This window comes from Dicentrarchus labrax, unplaced genomic scaffold, assembly GCF_905237075.1.
Source record: "Dicentrarchus labrax unplaced genomic scaffold, dlabrax2021, whole genome shotgun sequence".
NCBI lineage: Eukaryota > Metazoa > Chordata > Actinopteri > Moronidae > Dicentrarchus > Dicentrarchus labrax.
Window position 1 is genome coordinate 12,886,196 of NW_026136707.1, and position 21,163 is coordinate 12,907,358.

At 42.7% G+C, this 21,163-nt stretch overlaps 2 protein-coding genes across 2 annotated transcripts; one reads left to right on the top strand and one right to left on the bottom strand.

Annotated features, from left to right (window-relative positions):
- Positions 1-474: 474 nt before the first annotated feature.
- nacad (NAC alpha domain containing) lies at positions 475-13,388 on the top strand. The gene is made up of 10 exons (XM_051406338.1): positions 475-961; positions 4,241-4,524; positions 4,642-10,156; positions 10,381-10,629; positions 11,165-11,256; positions 11,810-11,878; positions 12,003-12,149; positions 12,254-12,388; positions 12,520-12,642; positions 13,243-13,388. The coding sequence occupies exons 1-10, from the start codon at positions 877-879 to the stop codon at positions 13,255-13,257; spliced, it is 6,714 nt and encodes a 2,237-aa protein (XP_051262298.1). The 5' UTR covers positions 475-876; the 3' UTR covers positions 13,258-13,388.
- A 1,046-nt stretch (positions 13,389-14,434) lies between these two features.
- glipr2l (GLI pathogenesis-related 2, like) lies at positions 14,435-19,738 on the bottom strand. Its single transcript, XM_051406339.1, has 5 exons — positions 19,387-19,738; positions 18,667-18,775; positions 16,774-16,877; positions 16,229-16,306; positions 14,435-15,214 (listed from the first exon to the last, which is right to left on the bottom strand). The coding sequence occupies exons 1-5, from the start codon at positions 19,397-19,399 to the stop codon at positions 15,057-15,059; spliced, it is 462 nt and encodes a 153-aa protein (XP_051262299.1). The 5' UTR covers positions 19,400-19,738; the 3' UTR covers positions 14,435-15,056.
- Between the last annotated feature and the right edge of the window lie 1,425 nt (positions 19,739-21,163).

The window sequence follows — 21,163 nt, forward strand, 5'->3', positions numbered from 1 at the left end:
AGGAGAACCAGCTAGAGTGCTGGAGAGGTGTCTAAGATGGAGGGTTGAGACAGATGCTGTAGCTGCCCTCAGGGGAAATGTCTCCTTGTTGATTCCTTAGGGATGCAATCAGAACAGGAGGCAAAGAGTATATTTAGCAGTACACTTTAAGGTTTCGTTTCTGCTCTTTTGATTGTCTGTGTTTTCAGTTTCCCTGTCCCCCTCGATACTTTTGTTTTCCTTGAAACCCCCTCCTTTATTCAATTTCTCTTGTTTTTGCAGTACTGGTCCTTTCCTTCAAGGTTGAGGGCAGCACTGAGAGAGCAGTGGAAATCTGCTGACATCATCTCCCAAGATCCAGTCATAGCTTGGCTGAGAGAGATGGGGAGGGGGTGGGGACAGAGAAAAGAGATACAGGGAGGAAGGGGCCGGGGGGGAGGGAGCATGAATTGGGCATCAAGAGGAATACTGCAGCTCCCTATTAGATTCTACATACACTCCTCACACACACACACACACACACACACACACACACACACACATACTCACACACATATTCAGATGAACTGGATCATGAGGCTCTTAAACACACGCCCACAACAGCAGCATCACTGTGCTGCACCACAGAGAGAGAGACCAGCACATACTCCCATCTCTCACTCTTTCACTCTCTGTCTGTCTCATTCTGTCTCATACACAAACACACACACATAGACAGACACGTGCTGCAGGGGAGATCTGAGTGCTGGGTCGCTGAGCATTCAGGTCCTCCCCCCTCCCCTTCTTCTTCTTTCTCCCTCTCACTCTCTCACTCTCACTCCCTCTCCCTGTTCACCTTGTCTGTTCCGGCTGTATGGTTTATTGTTGCGTCAGAGCCAAAGACAGCCAGCGAGAAGCATGCCGGGGGAGAGCACGCACAGATCTGTCCCCACCGACAAGCATCCAGAGCAGGGAGCTGAGGAGACAGGGCTCCCTGGACCAGGTAGGACCTCTTGGGTTGGGGATGGAGCAGCTAGATGTGATCGAAGACAGAGACCAGGGGATAGTAGAGCAAATAGATATTACTAATTAAATTGTGGCAGGTGGGGAGAAAGGGGGACAGTCAGCATGGATAGAAAGCTGGCTAGTGAATGTGACAGACTGCTAGCTAAACATGATCTGCTTGAAACTGGCATGTTAGTTTAGAGCTTGGTCATTTCTATCTGTCTGTTGACATGTGCAGCTGTGATTCAGCTGCATATTAGCCTCCTCACTAAACTGCATGTTGCCCCCTCCCTCCAGCTCCCAGCTATTAGCAGCAATGCCCAAAGCCTCCGAAACCCAGAACTGTAAACTCCCAGCCCACCTCTACGCACTCCTCATCACTAAATCCAGATTAACACACAATCTCTTGTCCAAATGCACCATCTGACTTCTAAAACCTTTGTGTAATTGCCGTCTCTCCAGCACCAAGCCCCTATCCTCATAAGAACACCCAGCTCCGTCTTCCCCCACCCTTACCCTGGCCTCCTCACCTCTATCCCTCCTATTTAGCTACAGTGCCACCCCATCTGCATCCACATCCTCCCAGCAAATTTGCGAGCTGTAAAGGCAGCGTAGAGAGGCTCCTCCCTTCCCCCAGCCTCAGCAGGAACATGACACAGCAGCATGGCAGCAATCTGTAGGAACACACAGGCACAAGAGCTTTGTTATAGTCAACAACTATTTTAAAATCTTGTTAGTCATTGCTCATCTTGCTGCTGTATATTTGAAGTTGTGTAGTCATGAAATAAGTAAGGAAATACAAATTACAATAGGGATGTATAATAAGATTGGGTCGGTGCAGATTGGGAGGGCCAAGATTTTATTAACGTTCCCTTGAGTACAGTCCAGCCATTATGGTTAGAGTGAGAATGTCGTCAATGGAAGTCTTGTGACTACTGTGTCTTTGACAGTTATTGTACACAATATAGCTTTCATGAGTACAGTGTTGACAGTTATGATGGATAACCAGAATGGCTAGAAAGAAAACCCTGTGTGTCCTCTCTGCTGGAAGAGGTGGAAAGTGGTTTGCTGGTTTGGAAATTTTCCTGCTCTAACTTCATCATTGGCCTGATCTGTTCATAGGCTTGAAATTATTTTAAGCTTTCTTGGCCTGAATCTTGACAGAGGAGGGAGGAGAGAATTGTCAGATGCTCTGGTTACAACTAGTATTCTGGCACATACTTGATGTAAAAAGGCGAGGTTAGAGGATTGATTATGACTAAAGAGGGGAGGCAGATGAGGGGAGGCAGATGGAGATAGAGAAAGAAGCACCTGAGACTATTAGGGAGTCTCAGCTTCATGGCTCAATTTGAGCTGTAGCTGAAATAGAGGCTCCCCTTGGGGCTGACAGGCCAGTGCTGCAGCCTCTGTGACGCAGCTCTAGTTTGCTCAGCTTGCTGCGGCCTGCTCTTTGTACGGCAAGCCGGGTGCTCGATTTCACTGTGTTCCCCCAGAGGAGACTCCAAGGCTGGGCCGGGGAGGGGAAGAGAGGCAGGCATCCACAGATTACTTGCAGCACTGAATGTGCAGCAAAGAGACCGAGACTGACAGTAATGCTAGCAGACGTAATACGTGTCACTGGCTTGTTTAGCAACCTAGCAAAACAGTATTTCAACAGTATGCAGGTCTTACATGTGATTCTAGTGCCTAGCTATGTAAGGGAGGAGGATACAGTATTTGTGAATGTGTTCAATGTAGCTGTTGCTTTGTTTGATTTTCTATAAGTCAGATACTATGGGTATGTAAATAATCATTGTAGCCATGCAGGAAGAAACAACCACAATACTGCTCTGTGCTATTTATTTATATTAGATAGTGCTGTACATCTGAGTGTAGAACAGGAGTTGGCTTTTGTGCATGCTTAACTGTGCATCTCTCTGATTAGGTTTTATAGTCTGAGGCATGACTCAGCACGTACACAAACACACCTAGAGCATATTATTAGGGCAGTGATCAGGCTGCCCTGCTAAGTGCTGATGATTGCATCCGCCACTACCACAGGCAGGGCAGGAGAGCACCAAGGGACGAGAAGCAAAGGAGATATACAATGTGAAAGGAACAAAAGAACATGGAGGCGAGAGAAGGAGGCGAAGAGTCACAACTAAAACTGAAACAAGGAGAGGCAGCTATTTTTAATACTCATATATGAAACAGGACTGAGGAGAGGATTAGATAAAGGTTTAGAGAGACATTTCGAAGGAAAGAGACAAAGGAGGGGAAACAGAACAGAGGGAATTAGTGAGTGATATCTGGGTTCCTGGCAGAGCAAGTGTGTGTTTGTGGCTGACACCGAGTTTAGCCACTTGTGTGTTATAATGGCCAATCAGCATGTGGATTGAGGTCACCGTGGCAATGGCCCAGTTAAGAGAGCAAATTAAGATTCTGTTCCCTCTCTGTGTGCTATAGAGAAAGAGGCTTATATCACATCCTTTAGGGATATTTCAGTGATTGTATGGTTTTATTGTATGGTAAGGAATTTGACAACAAAATCATTAAAAATAAGCAGTGGAACTGGTCTTTTAGACTTTCCCCCCCATATGATATCCCTATCTTGCTCATGCACGAGACTCCCTCCACTCACTCCATTTCTTTCATTCATCCTGTCATTTCATCTCAGTGATTTTCCATTCCTGATGACAGTTATGAAGATGATAGCATGGTCTAGAAGGACAAGAGGACATTCAATAACAGTTCACTTTGCCCCTGGCTAATTGTGCAATTGTGCATGTTGATACAGAGAGACAGAGAGAGACAGAGAAACTCAGAGGTGAAGTAAGATAGTGTATGTAGAGAAGCATTGTTTTCCACTTCCAGCCTTATGGTGGACCACTACAGGCAGAATGGTTTAGTTTTCTAACACTTTAAAAAAAAACAGCCTGGTAATACTCTCTGTTTTCAGTCTCTGTGATTGTTTTGCTCTCTAAAGTCATTTGCAGTGTCAGAGTAACATACAGAGAGATATTTAATCTCTGGCATTCTGGGGAAATTTTTTGTAGCTCTCTCAGAGTTAGTGTGTGGGAGAAGAAAAGTAAAGTTCAACTAAAGAGATAAAAAGTCTATTATTGTACACTAAAGGGGGTGCAACCTTCCACATCATGTCTAGTGTTGTGGTAATACAAGATAATACAGTCAGCTCAATTGATCTCACTTCTCTGTTAGGCCAAGTTTTTGACTCCCTCCCCCCCGCCCCTTCCTCCCTTTATTTTAACTGTTTTATATTGCTTTTTCTGTTTTTCAGACATGACCAGACATCCATCTACTGACTCCACCCCTAGTGACAGTGGCTCTTCCCCTAGTGACAGTGGTTCCAGCCCTTCTCCTAGTACTCCTCAGAAGCTACTCCCAGCATGCACCTCTCCATTTGGACCACGAATATTTCATGCAATACCTAGCTCCTCTGGTACTCCAAGACCTCAACCTGAAGGCTCTGACCATCGCAACAACACACCCAGATTGTCTGGAAAGTTAGGTGGTCATGGACCATGTGGCCGCCATGTCCCTGTTAAAATGGAGAGAATCAAGGTGTGTGTTACGTGTTGATGAGCATGTTTGAAATTTTACAGCAGGTGTGCTACAAGGCACATTTTAGTAGTATACTAATATGAACATTAATATGTATGTACAATGTGTTATTCCCAGGTCCTGACTGGTTCTGAGGTGGAAAGTGACTATCAAGAGCCACAGACCATCGACACAAGGGTGGTGATGGGTCAGGAGACACTGCTGAAAACGACAGAAATCCAGAAAGAGAAAAAACTGGTTGAGCCAAGTGGTCAGGCTATCCCTTTGCCAGCTATCACAAGCTTTTCAGATTCCCAGTCACAAGCAAAAGAGACCCTCCTGGAAACCAGCAAAGAGGAAAACCAGGTCCAAGGCCCTCAAAAACAACAGGAGCAGCAAAAAGACCCTGTGCAGCCATCAACCACACTCCCTTCCCCTTTTCACAATCCCGCTTCCTCCCCCTCTCCAGAGCCAGTCACAACAGTTGACAACTTGATAGACAACCAGGAAGAGGGTCAAACCCTTTCTCAAGATGAAGTGCCTTCCCTCTCTTTTTCTGAGCTGGCCTGTCCAGTTGCTTTGTCCTTTTCTGAGCCTGCCTATGCTGTTGACCCACTACGAGTGGGTGTACCCTCATCTCTTGACCCTGACCTGTACTATACTGCCCCTTCCACCCCAATCAAGATGGCTTCCCGCTCTTCGCACCTTAAACATCATTCATATCCTGGCTCTCCAGCCTGTCCACTCTCCCCTGGCTCACCCTCAGACAGTGAGGACCTCTGTTCCCCTCTCACCTCTCCCTCTGGTTCTTATATCACAGCAGAGGGAGGCAGCTGGACCTCCTCTTACACGTCTTCCACTTCCCCCTCCACTTCTCCCAACCTGCTCCTCACAGAGGAAGCACAGGAGGCCCCTGCTTGCTTTGTGGGCTCCTTATCAGAGATTGGAGATGAAGTTGGGGAGGAAAAAGGACGAGCTGGTCCAGAACGGGAGGAGGAAAGGGCGAGGGACTTCTGCTTATACCGTCCTGAGGATTTTGTCATGAATTCACGAATAGGTATAACAGGAACAGTGATCCTTGAAGAGGAAGAAGCTCTAAAAGGGGAAGAGATCAAGATTTCCAGAGAAAGTTGTCGTCCGTGCTGGGTGACTGAGGATAATTCCCCTCTTAGGAGCAGTAGCAGCCGTAGCAGTGACTCCCAGGAGGATGGGGAAGAGTCTGAAAGCTCACTCTGCCCAATGGAAGAGTCCAATGCAGGAACAGCTGAGTACTCTAGATCCATGCAGACAGGCCTGAAACTGCAACTGGAGGCATGTATGCCAGATGAACATTATGATCAGATGGATGATCACTCAGAACTACCCTCCACTGTCTTGACTCCTGATACAGAGAACATGACCATGGCCTCATCTAGTCTTAGCCCTGATTCACCTGTCATCCCACTGGATGCCTTCTGTCCTGGAGCCTTTGGTAGGCTCGGCCCAAGTTCGTTCATGCTCTCCCAGGCAGCCTGTGCTGATGATATACCAGAGGAGGAAAGAATGATCCCTGCCTCCCTCATCTCCTTTCCCCTTCACACTAGCTTTGTCTTTAAGGCTGATTCAATGGAAATCACCCTCTTTCCCACAGAGGAAGAGAATGAAATAGGAGAAGTTAATGACATAAATGAAGGAAAAGATGTTAATGCATATGCAGCAGGAGAGGAGGAGGCTGATGTTGAAGATGATGATGATGAAGATGAAGATGAAGATGATGATTATGACTATGATGATGATGGTGATGGGGATGGGGATGGTGATGGCAATGCTAATGGTGCTGCTGATGGTGATGACATTGATGAAAATAATGTAGATGACAGTGATGAGAATGATGAGACAGGTGAGGAAGCTAAGGTAGAGGTGAAAGTGGTAGAAGAGGAGGAACAGGAAGAAGGAGAGCATGAAGAAGATAAGAAGGAGTGTGATAGCAAAGCAGTGGAGGATCCTGAAGATGAGGACAGCTCAGCATCATTCCTTCATTCACTTTCAGAGACATCTATCAATGAGGGGTTGGACGAATCCTTCTGTTTCCAAGACGATACTGATGACTCATTGGATTCTGCCTCCTATAATGGGGAGGAAGATGAACGTCTATACAGCACTGAGAGGCATGCACAATCACTAGAACCCACACCAATGGATGCACTTGATCCGGCTGAAATCCAACCAGAACCTGAACAGGGGTCTACCATTGAAACATGTCAAAGTGAACCTTTGCACACACAACTGAGCACAGAAAAACTTGTAGATCACCCCAAAACCACCTGTCTTTCTCAAGCCATTGCTGCCCACCCCGAAGGCAACATGATAGAACCCAAACCTGTGGATGAATCTAAACACCCTAAACCACAGTTAGATCCTGAACTGGAATCTACCAGTGAAATGGGTGAGACAAAACCTTTGCATGTGCACGTGAGCACAGACAAACCTGTAGATCACCAGAAGCCGCTCGATCACTCAGAAGCATTTTCTTGTCAACCAGAATCCTCCAGCATCCTGGACAAGAGTGGGATTGAGAGTGAGATGATTGATATCTCTGGTTCTTCCAACCCCCTTGAGCAACCTAAAGACAGCCCTAATTTGAACCCTCCCACCACTCCTGTTGTCATTCATGCTCCACGTGACCCTGCTGCTGAGGTCCACATCTCTCCCCCTTCAGCTAGTTCCTCACAGGAGATGACAGACCCTTACAGTTCAGTTCTTCCGGATGAATTGGCTGACGAAAATCCACAGATGACAGATACTGATTTGAAACAGAGCAATGATTATTCAGGGGAGGAACCCCCAGAAGAAGAACCAGAAAGAGATTCTTTCAAATTGCTCATCAAACCTCGTCATTATCAGCCAGAAAGTCACAGGACTGTAGGAGCAAGTAGACTTGTACTGTCAAAGTCATTCTCCAATAAATCTGATGTGCCTGGTGGGGCAGAGGCCATGTGTAGGTCCAGTTTTCAGAGGGAGTCTGACATTGAGCTTGACCAGAAGAATGGGAATGCCTCAGAGTCTATGAGTGTGGAGAGTAGAAGCATTGATCCTGGTCCATCTCTGAATCTGGCCACTGCCACCAATGATTTGAATAAAGGTGTTCTTCTTCTCTCCTGCCCTAAAGACCCTAGTCCTAACCTCAGCAATATCCCTGTTTCTGCCTCTCCAGAGATCATCTCAGAACTTGCTGACAATCTGACCCTGACCCCTGAACACTGCCCCGGTGACTCTGCTCAGGAGAACCTGAGGGAAAACACCCTCAGTACTGAAGAAGGGGTTCTGGGAGCTGTAGGATCTCCACACTCCCCCCTTGCCATATCACCCAAACGGGAAAACTCAGAAACTGACACAAGCAGGGAGATGGGCCCTAGAGTTGGAGCATGGTGTGATGACAGGATGGGGCTGGGGTTTGGTCTAGGATTAGGATCAGGGGCTGAGTTTGGGGTCTGGGGAGCAGGGGAGTCTCTCTCCTTGTCTCTGGGGAAGAGGTATGAGTTAGAGGCTGAGAGTCTACTCATGTGTGATGCAGAGGGCCAAAGCACACAGACGGCCATGGGCCCCAACATGAGCAGTGAAGAGTGCAAAAATGATGACAATGTTCTAAGTTCTGTATTAGATGAGGAAGATAACAACAGTCTGTATGAAAAGAGGGATCAGATGGCTGATGAAGAATTGGTAGGAGAGGGAGCTTCTGATTCCAACTTGGTCCATTGGAAGTCCATTGAGGAGATATCAGAAGCAGGGGGAGGAGAGGATGGAAGCTCCAGATTCCCAGAGGATGATGTAAGTAATCTGAATCCAGACAATGACGGAGATAACACAGACACACAAATACAAGACACTTGGAGGAATTCTAACAATAACAATGACTCTGCTTTTGACTCCTTGGAAGTAGCCATGTGTGGAAGTCTGAATGCTCTATCAGAGGAAGTGAGACCCCAGAGTGTGAATGTAAGTGTCAGAGAGTCTGTTTCCAATATTCCACTTGAAGAGTTGCCACCTCAGGTTTCGGACACAATTCCTGATGAAGACCGAGAACCAACAGACAGCTCCATAAACCAGACATCAGACACAACACAGGCCCCATCCTCAAAAGAAGCTATCTGTCGCATCTCAGCACCATTAGTTGACACTCCTGTGGACAAAAATGTAACAGACCAACATCTCAGTTCACCAGATAAAACCAAATCAATATGTCATACTAGTCCAGAGTGTCAGATAATCACTCCAGAGAGTAATACAGCATTTTCTTTGCTACACGGATCCTTTGGTTCCTTTACTCCAAAATGTAAATCTAATGAATTCAGACCAAGCAGAGCTTGTCAAGAGAAGATGGAAAATACCGGTTCCCAGTCAGAGCTGCTGGAGCCTCAGACTGAAGGCCAAAGAAAAGGTGATGTCAGTCCTGTGACTGACAGACTTGTTGATGAACCAAAGACTAAAGATGCCTTTAGAGGACAGAAGAGTGTTGTTTGTAACTCAGGGGAGGAAGATGAGGAAGACAAATCAGAAGAGAAAGCAAATGAGAAAGTTAAGAAGAACAAAAAGGAAAGGAAAACCTCTCCTGCACAGAATGGTCCAGAGCACTTTCCGTGTCACAACCCAAAAGGGGAAATTTGCACAGATAAACCAATAGCTGCTAAGAAAGGGAGGAGAGGGAAGCAGAATAAACGCAGGGCATCCCAGACAGGCAATCATGCTGACTCCAGCTCTGAATCTGTTGATGATCCAAAGAATCCTTCTGCTCCATTAAATACCACAGCAGATGGATGGTCAAAGGGGATTGCGGACAATTCTAAAACTAAGACAGGCAAAAAGGCAAACAGCAAAGCTTCATTGTCAGACTGTCAACAGAGGACATCTGGGACCAGCCAGGCTGAATCTGGTTCACAGATGCAGGGGGACGACAGTCCCAGCCCTGATGTCAAAAGTCCAAGCCATGAATACTGCAATTCTACCATGCGTACTGCAGACAACCTCAATGTTGTATTAGCAATGAACCAAGAATTACACCAGGAACAGGAAGTGCTTGATAACAGACCACTATCTGATAGTCAGAGAGGAATCACAGTGGACATTAATGACAACAACATAGATATTGGCCACAGTCCACCTACCCAGGATCCCATATCATACTCTCTGACTCCACCTTCTTCCTCAACATCTCCTGTTTCCTCCTCCTCCCCTCTACCTGCCTCAACAGAGCCAGAGAATGATCTCCCCACACCCGTGCAGGAATCCCAACCTGTCCCCTCAGCCAAGCAACAGTCTTCACTGTCCATGTGCCACACCACCCCTACGCTTTGCGCTACCTCCCCTGCAACACAACAAGCCCCTGATTCCCAATTTCCTAACAACAACCTCCAAGAGGTCACTGTTGTCCTTTGTACATCAGCTACATCTGCCACAAGTGTCTCTTCACCCTCATTCTCCACTGCCTTGCCATTAAGCCTATCCCAGCCTACCCAGGAGTCATCTTCACCTGGGTCTGGGACTCTAGATGCAGCATGTGTTCCGGTCTCTATTTCCCATCCCCAGTCCTATTCACAGTCTCAGCCTAATCTCAACATCCAGCCTCACAAACAAATCAAGCAAGGTCGGACATGGAGCACACAAGACAGGTGCAGAGGTGAGTATTATGATAATTTGTTAGATTTATATCACAGTGTGATACACACTGACGCATTTCATATCATATTCCTTACCCTATCCTATTTATTATAGTCAGTTCTGCCAACAGTCAAAGGGCTACTCTATTCCCCTGGTCTGTAGGTTTTAAGCTTAAAAAAAAAGTCAAATGTGAGCTACAAATATACAAATGCTAATATGATCAATCAATGTGTGCTCTTTAAGGTCCCATTTTGGCTGAGGAAGAGACAGACAGTGAGGATGATGGTGGACTGCCTCGACGTGGTCACAGAACCCAGCCCAGAGGAGTTGCAGGAAAAAGGAATGGATCGATGCAGAAAGAATCTGGTCCATCCAATCAACGGGAAATACAACCTTATTCTGCCCAGAAAATAACCGACAGACAGTCAGGCTGTCCAATCAACCACAGCCACAAGATTTCTGAAGAGATTGACCTATCCTTCAAAAACAATTGTGAGTTGTTTCTGACCTCCCATGGGACATAGGAATCAGCATTAGGAATCCCCTAAATTTCTTTAGTTCTGTGTTGTACGCTCCACCCTTTTTCTGCCTATTTCCATCTCTCTTTCTGTTTCTACAATTGTGAACCCACAGTTAGTTATTCAGTGTTACATGTACATTTATTTGAATATAATAAAATAGGACTGAATAGATTGAAGTGGCTGTACTTTTGTGACAGATGACAAGACATGTAAATGCTCCACGTTATACAGTTCACTATTTGAATTATGGATGAAGAGTGCCCTATTATTGCCAACAGAGCGTAATGTAAAAATCACATAGTAATTCATTTTCCATAGGCTAATTAAATTCCCTGGAGTTGATTGGGTGAGCTTTTGGGTTTTTTAATGAAGACTCTTAATCAGTGTAGCACTAATGAGAGTCACTATTGCCCTACTTCTTCTATGGTGATTAGTTTTTATGGAAATAAGGATATGATACTCTTCACTTGCATGTACTTGAATGTGTGTTCAATATTCTTGTGTAGGTTCCATATTGGCTTCCTGTAATGAGTCTGAGAGTGAGGGGTCAGTGCCTGAGCTGGAGGAGCCGGAGCCACTGAGACCATCAGAGCCCCCAGTGAGTCTGTTCATGCTGCTTTATTGGGAACCATCTTTTCCTGTACTGTATTACTTATATCTTTTTTTTTAACACCTAACACCTCTGGCATACCAACTAATACCTAGAAAATGTTGGACTTTTATAACGTATTATATTGGGATTACATTGAAATTATGTTGAGAAATATAACTTGTTTTTTCAAGATCCCGCCACAATGATTTCACAATCAGGAGGAAATTCTTTGCTTCACACTGACAGCCTGTGGAGGAGAACACAAAACATAAAAAAGAATCACTTGGCCTTCTGTATATAAGATATAACCATGCTATTGTCTTTATATTTTCAGTTGAGGAAGTTTATTGTCTTTATTTATTTAGCCATAGTGGATAATATCATGCCAAATTAGTATTTTTTTGTACTTTAAGAAAACTCCTGTTAGTGCTGTTTCTATAAACTAAAAATGCATTGCCTCAAAACTGCCTGGCAACAACAAAATAGCTGTGAAGGCTGGGGATGAGTCACTTATGAAAATGTCATCTGTAAAGTAACTGATATTTGTTTTTCCCTTCAGTCAATCTCTTCTGCAGATGAAGGGCTAAACAGACCAAAACAGAGCCGTAGTGAGAAGAAGGCCCGCAAGGTTGGAATAAAAATTAATCAATAAAGTTTAAAATTATATTAAAACTCATCTTTTGAGGATATTATTTAATTTGTGTTCTTTTGTCTTTCTTTCTCGCTCTTTCTGCTCCTGTATGTGTATGTAGGCCATGTCTAAGCTGGGTCTGAAGCCAGTCCATGGTGTGACCAGAATCACCATTAGGAAGTCCAAGAGTATCTTGTTTGTCATCAGCAGACCAGATGTGTTCAAAAGTCCTGCATCAGACATTTACATTGTATTTGGAGAGGCAAAGGTAAGTGTTTCTTTCTTTCTTTCTTTCTTTCTCTTTTTTCTTTCTTTCTTTATTATCCAAGCTTTGATACATGTATGTTATCTCAATCTCTCCTCTCTTCTCAGATTGAGGACCTGTCTCAGCAGGCTCACAAAGCAGCTGCAGAGAAATTCAAGGTGCCTGTGACCTCTTCTCCCTTGACCCCACCTGTCCCACCCAGCCTCACCATCAAGGAGGAGAGTGAAGAGGAGGAAGAAGAGGTACTTACTGTCTAAGCTATTGTTTTTGAACACCTAATGTCAGTACAGTATCTTGTAGTGCTCAGTAAAATCTTTTATTCTGTTGTTAATGTTATATCTCTCTGACTTTTGTCTTTCTTTCTGTGTATCAGGTGGATGACGGAGGTCTTGAGCAGAGGGACATTGAGTTGGTGATGGCTCAGGCCAATGTGTCACGAGCCAAGGCTGTCCGTGCACTGAAACACAACAAGAATGACATTGTGAATGCTATCATGGTGAGGAGGAAGGAGGGGGAACGATGGGAGTGAGAGGGGAAGAGCGAGAGGGTAGAGGGAGGGCAGATGGTGAACAAAATAATGAGTCATAGCCAGTGAGCAGGGGAGTGCACAGAGGGAGGATGGGTGGAGTAAAGGAGGAAAAGCAGAGGACAAATGACAAGTAGAATTTCTCCCCAGTAACTGAGCAACCTCTACGGCTCTGTAGGTCATCAGTGCAGTTTGATGCCCACTAGGTGGCAGCAACAACTCACACTCAGATAACTGAGTTGTCTAAGTGACGCAGATGATTTTGTTCTTGACAAGATGGAAAGTAAGATGAAGCTACCTTAAGATCACTAGCAAAAGTATTAACAGAGCCTCTCATATTGCCTATCAGAGGATTTTATTTATTTAATCAGTTTGACATCTCCTACAGTGACTCATCTCATTTCAACAGTATTGTTTCATATTCTAGTTTAATGAAGGAAAATCTAATCTTTTTTTCATCTGGATTTTATTTATTACATTGTATACAGCTTTCACTGTTTAATGTTTACTGACTGCACCATTCTTACTTGAATCTCTTTCTGTCTCTTCTGTCTTTCTCGTTCTCCATAGGAGCTTACCATGTGAGTGGTAAGGATGACTTGACTCCTGGCCCCCTCCTCCAGCCTATAAAGCCTAAACGCCACTGACTCTTCTGTATCGCTGCTACTGTATGTTGCATCCCCAGTATCTGCTAAATAAAGTCTGTTCCAACGTGGGCTGTGACTGCATTGTAAAATTGATTTCACTCTTAAGACCGCAGATGGTTTGGTGTAACTTATTTTAACGTGAGGAGCAGCACAGTCCTTAACATTCTGCAAATTCACAAGGCCTATATTTTAAACTTATTTCCTTACCCCATTTGCAGAATTTTGCCAAACTTTTAAAAAGATGTTAAAAAATTATCATATCATATGCAAATGTAAATCTATCAAATATTTTTTATCTCATAGATGGGATATGTAATCCAAATGTAAACAAAACCAACTTTTAACTCACAATTGGAACCTGCTGTCATCAAACTGAGCGAGAACAACATAGTCTAAGTTATTGTCTTTTTATGCTTATGTTAGGGGTTAACAGGCCAATATTTTCAAGTATGAGCAGTTGAAAAACACATAACATGCTTCTTCATGTAAATTAAAATAATTAGATTGAGCATTTAATGTGCAAGTTGTGCTTTATCATTACATGCTGTTCATGTGTGGCAGAAGCCAAGGACTGGCTGAAATAGGCAAGGCAGAAACATAATTTCCGGATTTTTAAAATTACCATTGTAGGTATGCTGCATTGTAATTTTACCATTATGTATAATTGTTTCAGTGTTTTACAGAGGTAGTCGGCAGATATTAAAGAAATACTTTGCACTCCTAAATTGTTTTTTGGACTGTATGCAAAGCTCAATAATCAGTGTTTACACACTGCAACTGCTTACATTGTCTAAAAAGTTATTCTATTCGGGAGTGTAGCACAGAATTCTGGACAGGCATTCTCTATAGACCCCTCCCCACATCCATGGCCATTAATTCTAGTATCTCTGTGGGCCTTCTTCACAAGAGGGCCAGTCCCCTTTTTCTCCCCAGTCTTACGCCTCTGCCTATGTCATACTATAGAGTTACACTTTGGTAGCACTGTGCCAGATTCAGATGTCGCATTTTTCTAAAAAAGCTGATGTGTCATTATAAAATTAAACTCTCATTTTCTTCTGTTTCTCACTCTCTTATAATGTCACACAATACAGATGACACAAGCAAGCACAGACAGATGCCAATTGCAAATAAATGCATCTATCAACTTTATTGTACAAAACTGGTTAGAGTACAAAACACACATCTGGGACTGCAGCAGGGTTCTGCTTTGACAAGTGGTGGCAATGATACAAACTCATAACAAGCATGTTGAGTCATCTGCTTTAAATTAGTGAGCAATGACTCCACATTTTAATGTGTAAAGTCCTTTTGACTGACTTAGTTTCCCTTCATACACAAATACTGATGTGAGGCTATGATGTATTTCAGTGTGTGGAATTATAAAGGTATTGACATTAATTAATGAAATACTGTAAAAGCAAAGTAAATGGCCATCAAGATTATACAATCCAAAGGTCACAGTAAATGTTAAGTCATATCAAACATTAGTGCTTCTTAAAATAAGCACTACTTCTTCATACACTCATTTGCAAATAACAAACATAGGACTTTAAGTCCGACTGCATTTCATCTTACAAAATCCCTTCAAGATAGTTGTATGGTTGTCTATTAGGCAAGAAGTTGAACTCTCCTGAGTATCCCCCATAGCAGTGCAGGCAGATAACTTCAGACTCCCCTGGAAAATGAAATAAATGCCTCCGGACTTCAGTCAAGTGTTGGTGAGCTGGGAATCTTTGATTATTTAGCGGGGAGGACATTGTTCTCAAAGTGTCCCTGGTTAGTGACATTTCCTGCTGGGGAGTATCTGGCCACCACGAAGGAAGAACCGTCTGATGCAATGGCCTTACCGACACCCAGACTTTTAGTGCTCTTCCATACCATTGCTGTGAAATGGCCTAAATGGTGGGGGATATGATAAATGATAAATAGAAAGAAATGAAAAGCAGAAAATAGAGTGTGCGAGAGAGAGAGAGAGAGAGAGAGAGAGAGAGAGAGAGAGAGAGAGAGAGAGAGAGAGAAAAAAAACAGTGTTAGGACATGGCTGGGGCTGAGTGCACACAGACTTAAGTTTCTCTAAATATTTACAGATTTAATTCCTCTCTTACTCATTCAATTCAATTCCATTCAATTTTATTCTCACCAGTCCCAAACATCTGCTTCTGCCCTGTACAATTTATGCCGTTGTTTCTCTAACAGGCAACCTTATATGAATCAGTGTGAATCACTGGGATGAGCTCCTGTGAGTGATCTGCTGCATGTGTGATTAAGTTAAACAGAGTCTGAGGCAATGGGAAACCATCTGAAGAAATTAGGGCAGGCGTGTGGAAATGACATGTGAGCTGAGGAGTGATACAGAGGACTGAGATTTCCCCTCAGTTTCCCCATGGCTGGTCACTGAGTCAGACAGTCACACACTGACTGAGGTGTGACATCAGCATGGGAATAACAACAACCTTGCCCACGCCTGGGTAAACATGACACTGACACAGAGAAACTGACAACGAGTAAACAGAAAATTAAAAATTTCCCAATGCCCAATATTCAAATTGCTTGTTTTTTCCAACCAACAATCCAAAACCCAAAGATATTCTCACTATTGTATTTACTATCACATAATCACAGAATATACGCCATTCTCCTTAAAAACAACTCAATATAATTACATTTTCTTCACATCAACTAATCGATTAATGACCTAATTGTGTCAGCTCTAAATTATTTATCATGTTATTTTGGAAATCCATAATACACATAATACATACACACATAAGCCATATTGTTATACACTGTATATTAATATTGGAAAAGTGATTATTTATGACTATCCTGATGTTGAATTTAGTCATGTTTTGTTGTTATTATACTGTAGATCAGAGAACGTTTGCCACTGAAAGGTGTGTAAATCTCACCAGTGCTAGTGGAGAATCCAGGACGGTTGAAGTTGTACTGTTTCACTTCATCATACCAGCGGTCTGCCACATCTTTTCCTGCATGTGCACAGAACAAAGTGTAACCTCAACTTAAAGGACAATTAAATCAGTCTTGTGTCATACATATTGATCAGAATGAAAGCAATGTAAGAAGACTGGATCCTGGAGCTATAAATACCCTTTGGGCACATGTTGTGAACAGTTCTGCAATTTCTGTCACCCAGTGCTGCAGTGTAGGAGATGTTTTATGAATCACACGGTCCCGCGCTGACATATTTCTGCAGTGAGTCATGGTGTCTGAGCTCTCAAACACAGTGCGAAGTGGAGGGGAAATAGATCCCAGCTGTTCACTTTCAGTGTAGAACAGACTGCTTTAAGCCCCATAGACTAAACTATTATCTATGGAGGGATGTATCTTATTAGATCTGTCTCATCCCGCCACAAAGAAGGCATATACATGAAATCATTCAGCTGGTGTATAAAGAGTATATTGTGTACTATGTATGTATATACTGTATATGTACCTGATTGGTCATAGGAGGCCCATGCCAGGTTCTCTCCACAGCTCCCTCTACTGGACTCTACACTGTGTTTCAGGATCCGTGTGCTGGCCAGACTTTCAGCATAACTGTGGACAGAGACACAGAAATGTTGTGAATAGCACCATTGAAATTGTCTTCTCTACTATGAATCCTGCAACAAAATTCATTCCTGCAATCAAGAGCTTCCCACTGTGAGTGGTGTATACTTTAAAACTCATAACCACTTAAGATTTAGCCTGCCTAGCAGCCTCAGGTTTTAAAAGCTCCCTGCACTGTGCTGTCCCCCACCCCCCCAAAGATAAACAGTTAAAAACCCTTACCTCCAATGGAGGCACAGAGACCAGTTCCTTTGAATAGCTGCTTTTGGTAATTGCGTTGATATTATTACTGGTTCAAAGGCAGAATGGGGTGTATATTCCATCCTAATTAGATGTTGTAAAGTTCAGTGCAAAGTGTAAAGTAGAATTATAAAGTAGTATATGCTAACTTCAGTGGTGGAATGTAAGTGAGTACATCTACTCAAGTACTGTATGTAAGGACAAATATGAGGTCATTTACTTGAGTATTCCCATTTTATTCAGCTACATTCAGAGGCAGATATTGTACTTTTTACTCCACTTCACCTTTAACTAATTTTCATATAACATTTTCTTTACAGCAGTTATATCAATACAAAAACATCCTATATAATAGTAAAACACTGACTAGAGAACTAGGAACTATTTTTCTGTACAATAATACTTAAGTAAGGTTTTGAATGCAGGACTTTCACTTGCAGTGAAGTATTTTTACAGTGTGGCACTGGTACTTTTACGTAAGTCAATGATCTTAATACTTCCTGTACCACTAGCTTTTATCAACATGATGCTGATGTGCTGACAGCATTTAGTACCGACACAAGGTTCAGCAGCTTGGCCTAGTAACTTGTTCATTTAAAAGACTGTATTGACATATGCGACTGCCATTGGGCCTCAGTGACTCTAACAACATGGCGTGGATAAACAACAGATGTCAAATGCCATGGGTGTCCCTCATACCAACAGTTAATGAGGCTTTTTGGATGACATGAAACTCCAGCTCTTCAATTACAAGTCCAGTGGGCTTTGTTACTTATTTTGTTGGACTATGTTCTAAATCTAAACTGAAATACAAATGACTCCCAAGACATTTGACTGTAAATGAGCGAACAACGCCATAACTTTCTCTCTAACAGGGGTGAAATAGTTATGATTGCATGGTAAGTGCCTTTACAAATGTCAGTTGACACAGAGCTAGATGTAAAAGCACAATTCATCATGTTACAAATGAACTGTGCTGCACTTTAAATAGTTGAATATCTCCAAACTCAAATTTTCATCATTATAGGTATTAACAGTTTTCAGAATACACTCACATCAGCAGAGATGTAAACAGTTTATCATTAAAGGACTAAAATACATTTTAACATATTAAAATCAGTTAAGGAATAAACATTAACAAATATCAGGTATCTTTAAATTGAAGCAGCTCAGTATTGTTGTTGTTATTGTACCATTAAACATGCTTGAGGAAATGGACTGAATGTCTATTATCCAAGGCAGTTGCCTCTGACAGTGCCGATAAAGTTTGCATTTACTCAACAGAATAAATTCTCTTCAGGAATAATGATATGAAAAGCTAATATAGCTGCAATTAGTGGAAACAAAATGTCAACATAACTTGTAATCACTATGTAAACAAACCAAGACCCACAGTATCATATTGTATTTTGTAGTTATTTCATTTGACAGGCCATGCTGGAACTGTCACTGTTATCCAGAGCAGTTTGACAATGACTGGTATGTGTAGCCCTTGCTAATTAGATTTCTAATTAGATTTGTGTGTGCATTAACCCACCGGCTAGCCTCTCTGCTCAACTTCCTGCTCAGCTTCAGTGGAGGAGCCTGGTGCTTTCTCCTGTACTCATTATGGCACTGAAGCACCTCCTCAGCAAACTGCTTGGAGGCTGAGAGACAGAGAGGACAGAGACAGGAAGGGTTAGGCAGCCAGAGGGAGAAAGGAGACGTGATTCATGCACCAACGCACAATACAAACCCGAGATGAAATGTGAGTTAGAATCTCGCCACCTGAAGACTGACTGACCTCAGACAGTGAACTCGAGGACAGATGGTGGAGTAGAAAACGTCATCTGCATCACCCCCATCTGCCTGGTGCCTATCACTCACTGGCCTTTTCATAAGTCCCTCAATCACTCAAGTGCCCACACAATAGGCACATTGAAATGGCCACACACAAACAAAACAAATACCAGTGCTGCCTAACAGCCAGCATCTATGCTCAACAAGCAGGATGAATCTTAACTAAGAATGAGTAAATGTTTTGAAATCTCCCTGGAAGCATCATGAACGAAAAAGGGAATTAGTCATTTCTTTTGCAATTGTGTATGTCCCCAGTCCTTTTTCTCAAAAAAAGCAAAGCTCACAAACATATACAGTAAACAAACACACACACAAACACACACATACACGCAGGCACAGTTTCATGGGGGCAAAGCTCTAACTCAGGTGAAATTGATACAATCAAAGTTAAAATCCTAAGGGTGCAGTTTCCACTTACCTGACTTTCCCATGGTGCTGACACAGGAAGCTTTTGGTGAGATCAGTAACACACTTAAAACTGAACAAGAGTAGTCTCTCTTTCTCTCTCTCTCTCTCTCTCTCTGCTGCTTGCTGGCTCCCTCTCTTCCTTTAGTGCTGTCTGTCTAAGTCTGACGCTTTGAAACAGCTGCTAGTGCTTTTACAGATCTGCAAAGTTCCCCTTTAGCTATTTAGCTGGTAGTGCTGCTCAGTCCATAGCATGCTACTTCCCCTAGTTTTGTTTAACTTCATTTAACCTGCCTGTCTCTCTTAAGGCCACACCCCCAATACGATCTGCTTGCCCTGCGTCTATCTTTATGGCTCTGATGAGCACACACCCATTCTGTGTTTTTTCATTCCTACAAATAAAAGGGGAGCCCCTGCAGTTGTTGATGACATCATCTCAGTGAGACACAGGCCCATATATGGCTCTGAGTTTCTTGGTAGCCAATGTTACTCCTAGCAACTGTAACCAGGGCAGTGGCTTTTCTCACAATCCACGCTATCATGATGCAGCATTTTGCTATAGATAATGTCCCACTGAAGGCTGTAAAATCTGAGATAGGCCACAAAGTGCAGGCTATACATGATGCTCACTGCTATTTCTGATCTGACATATCTCATCTTTCAAAATGTCCTTTCACTTTCACTAATGCTGTTTGCTTTAGTATGTGTCAGTCATCAAAAACAAAAACAAAAACAAAAACTTTTTAGAGGACTTTGGACCTTTATCTTTCAGTAACTTCTGGATCAATAAGTTACCAACAATATACCCAATTGTAAATGAGTGATTCCTTTACCTCCACCCTGAATGAAAAAGCAATGATTGTGCAATTTGCCTACTGCAGTTGACATACAGAGAGAGGCAGAATCACCATTCATCATACTGCAGAACAGGTCTCTAGTATTTGTTTTGCCTGTATGAGGTATGCTACCTTCTGTGCTTTAATGGTATTTCCGAAGTGGGACATTTATCATTTTTAAAAAAAAAAAGAAGACATCTGCTTTAACAAAGGCAGGAACGGTGCACAACAGAACCTCAAAATGGATTACCTCATATTTTACTGTGCATCTCATAACTCAACTTTTTAAATTGTCTCTCCACTCCTTGTACAGGCCACAGCTTGTATAAAGAATGAAGACTTTAGAAAAAACAACCCTTTTCTTACACCTTCTAAATCAATAGGACTTCGTTGTGTCCGCACCAAAGTGTTGTGATGAAGCTGCTTAATGTGTAACAGTAGAATACTGAGGCTTGATTGCTAATCTCCCAGATTGTTAGGCCTGAATAAATAATGGTCAACTATTTATATCAGTTACTGCAAATGTTCTACATTCATGATCTCCAGAGGAAGGTTTACATTGGAGATACCTTTACCATTACTCTAGCACCATCATCTGGTCAAAACTTCCATTTAACCCGCTACGTATATAACACTTAATAATGATCATGGGTGTATTCAGGTAAATTGGGACAGCATTAGAAAATAGCATTGTACTTCTGCCCTGAAAAGGAAACTTGCTGTGGAAGTACTAATAAAGTCACATGACATTATTCCTGTGACATCACATGGGGAGTTGTGGTCAGCGTCATACAGGAAGAGAAATTACATATGATTCAGCCTGATTTTAATATAAGGGTATACAATATGAATGACTAGTTTATGGTAGATGGTGGTGGATAATGATTTAAAAACATGATGTAATAGTTTACCAAAATATATTGTTTTGAAATTGTGTTTACAAATTAGAATTTT

What these genes read in the sequence shown, in the direction of transcription:
- nacad (XM_051406338.1), top strand. Translation starts at nt 877, where the DNA reads ATGCCGGGGGAGAGCACGCACAGATCTGTCCCCACCGACAAGCATCCA. An exon ending in TTAAAATGGAGAGAATCAAG is followed by an intron (nt 4,525 to 4,641) that starts GTGTGTGTTACG and finishes TGTTATTCCCAG; the next exon opens with GTCCTGACTGGTTCTGAGGT. An exon ending in CACACAAGACAGGTGCAGAG is followed by an intron (nt 10,157 to 10,380) that starts GTGAGTATTATG and finishes GTGCTCTTTAAG; the next exon opens with GTCCCATTTTGGCTGAGGAA.
- glipr2l (XM_051406339.1), bottom strand. An exon ending in TTGAGCAGAGAGGCTAGCCG is followed by an intron (nt 16,878 to 18,666) that starts GTGGGTTAATGC and finishes CTCTGTCCACAG; the next exon opens with TTATGCTGAAAGTCTGGCCA. An exon ending in GGCCTCCTATGACCAATCAG is followed by an intron (nt 16,307 to 16,773) that starts GTACATATACAG and finishes GTGCACATGCAG; the next exon opens with GAAAAGATGTGGCAGACCGC.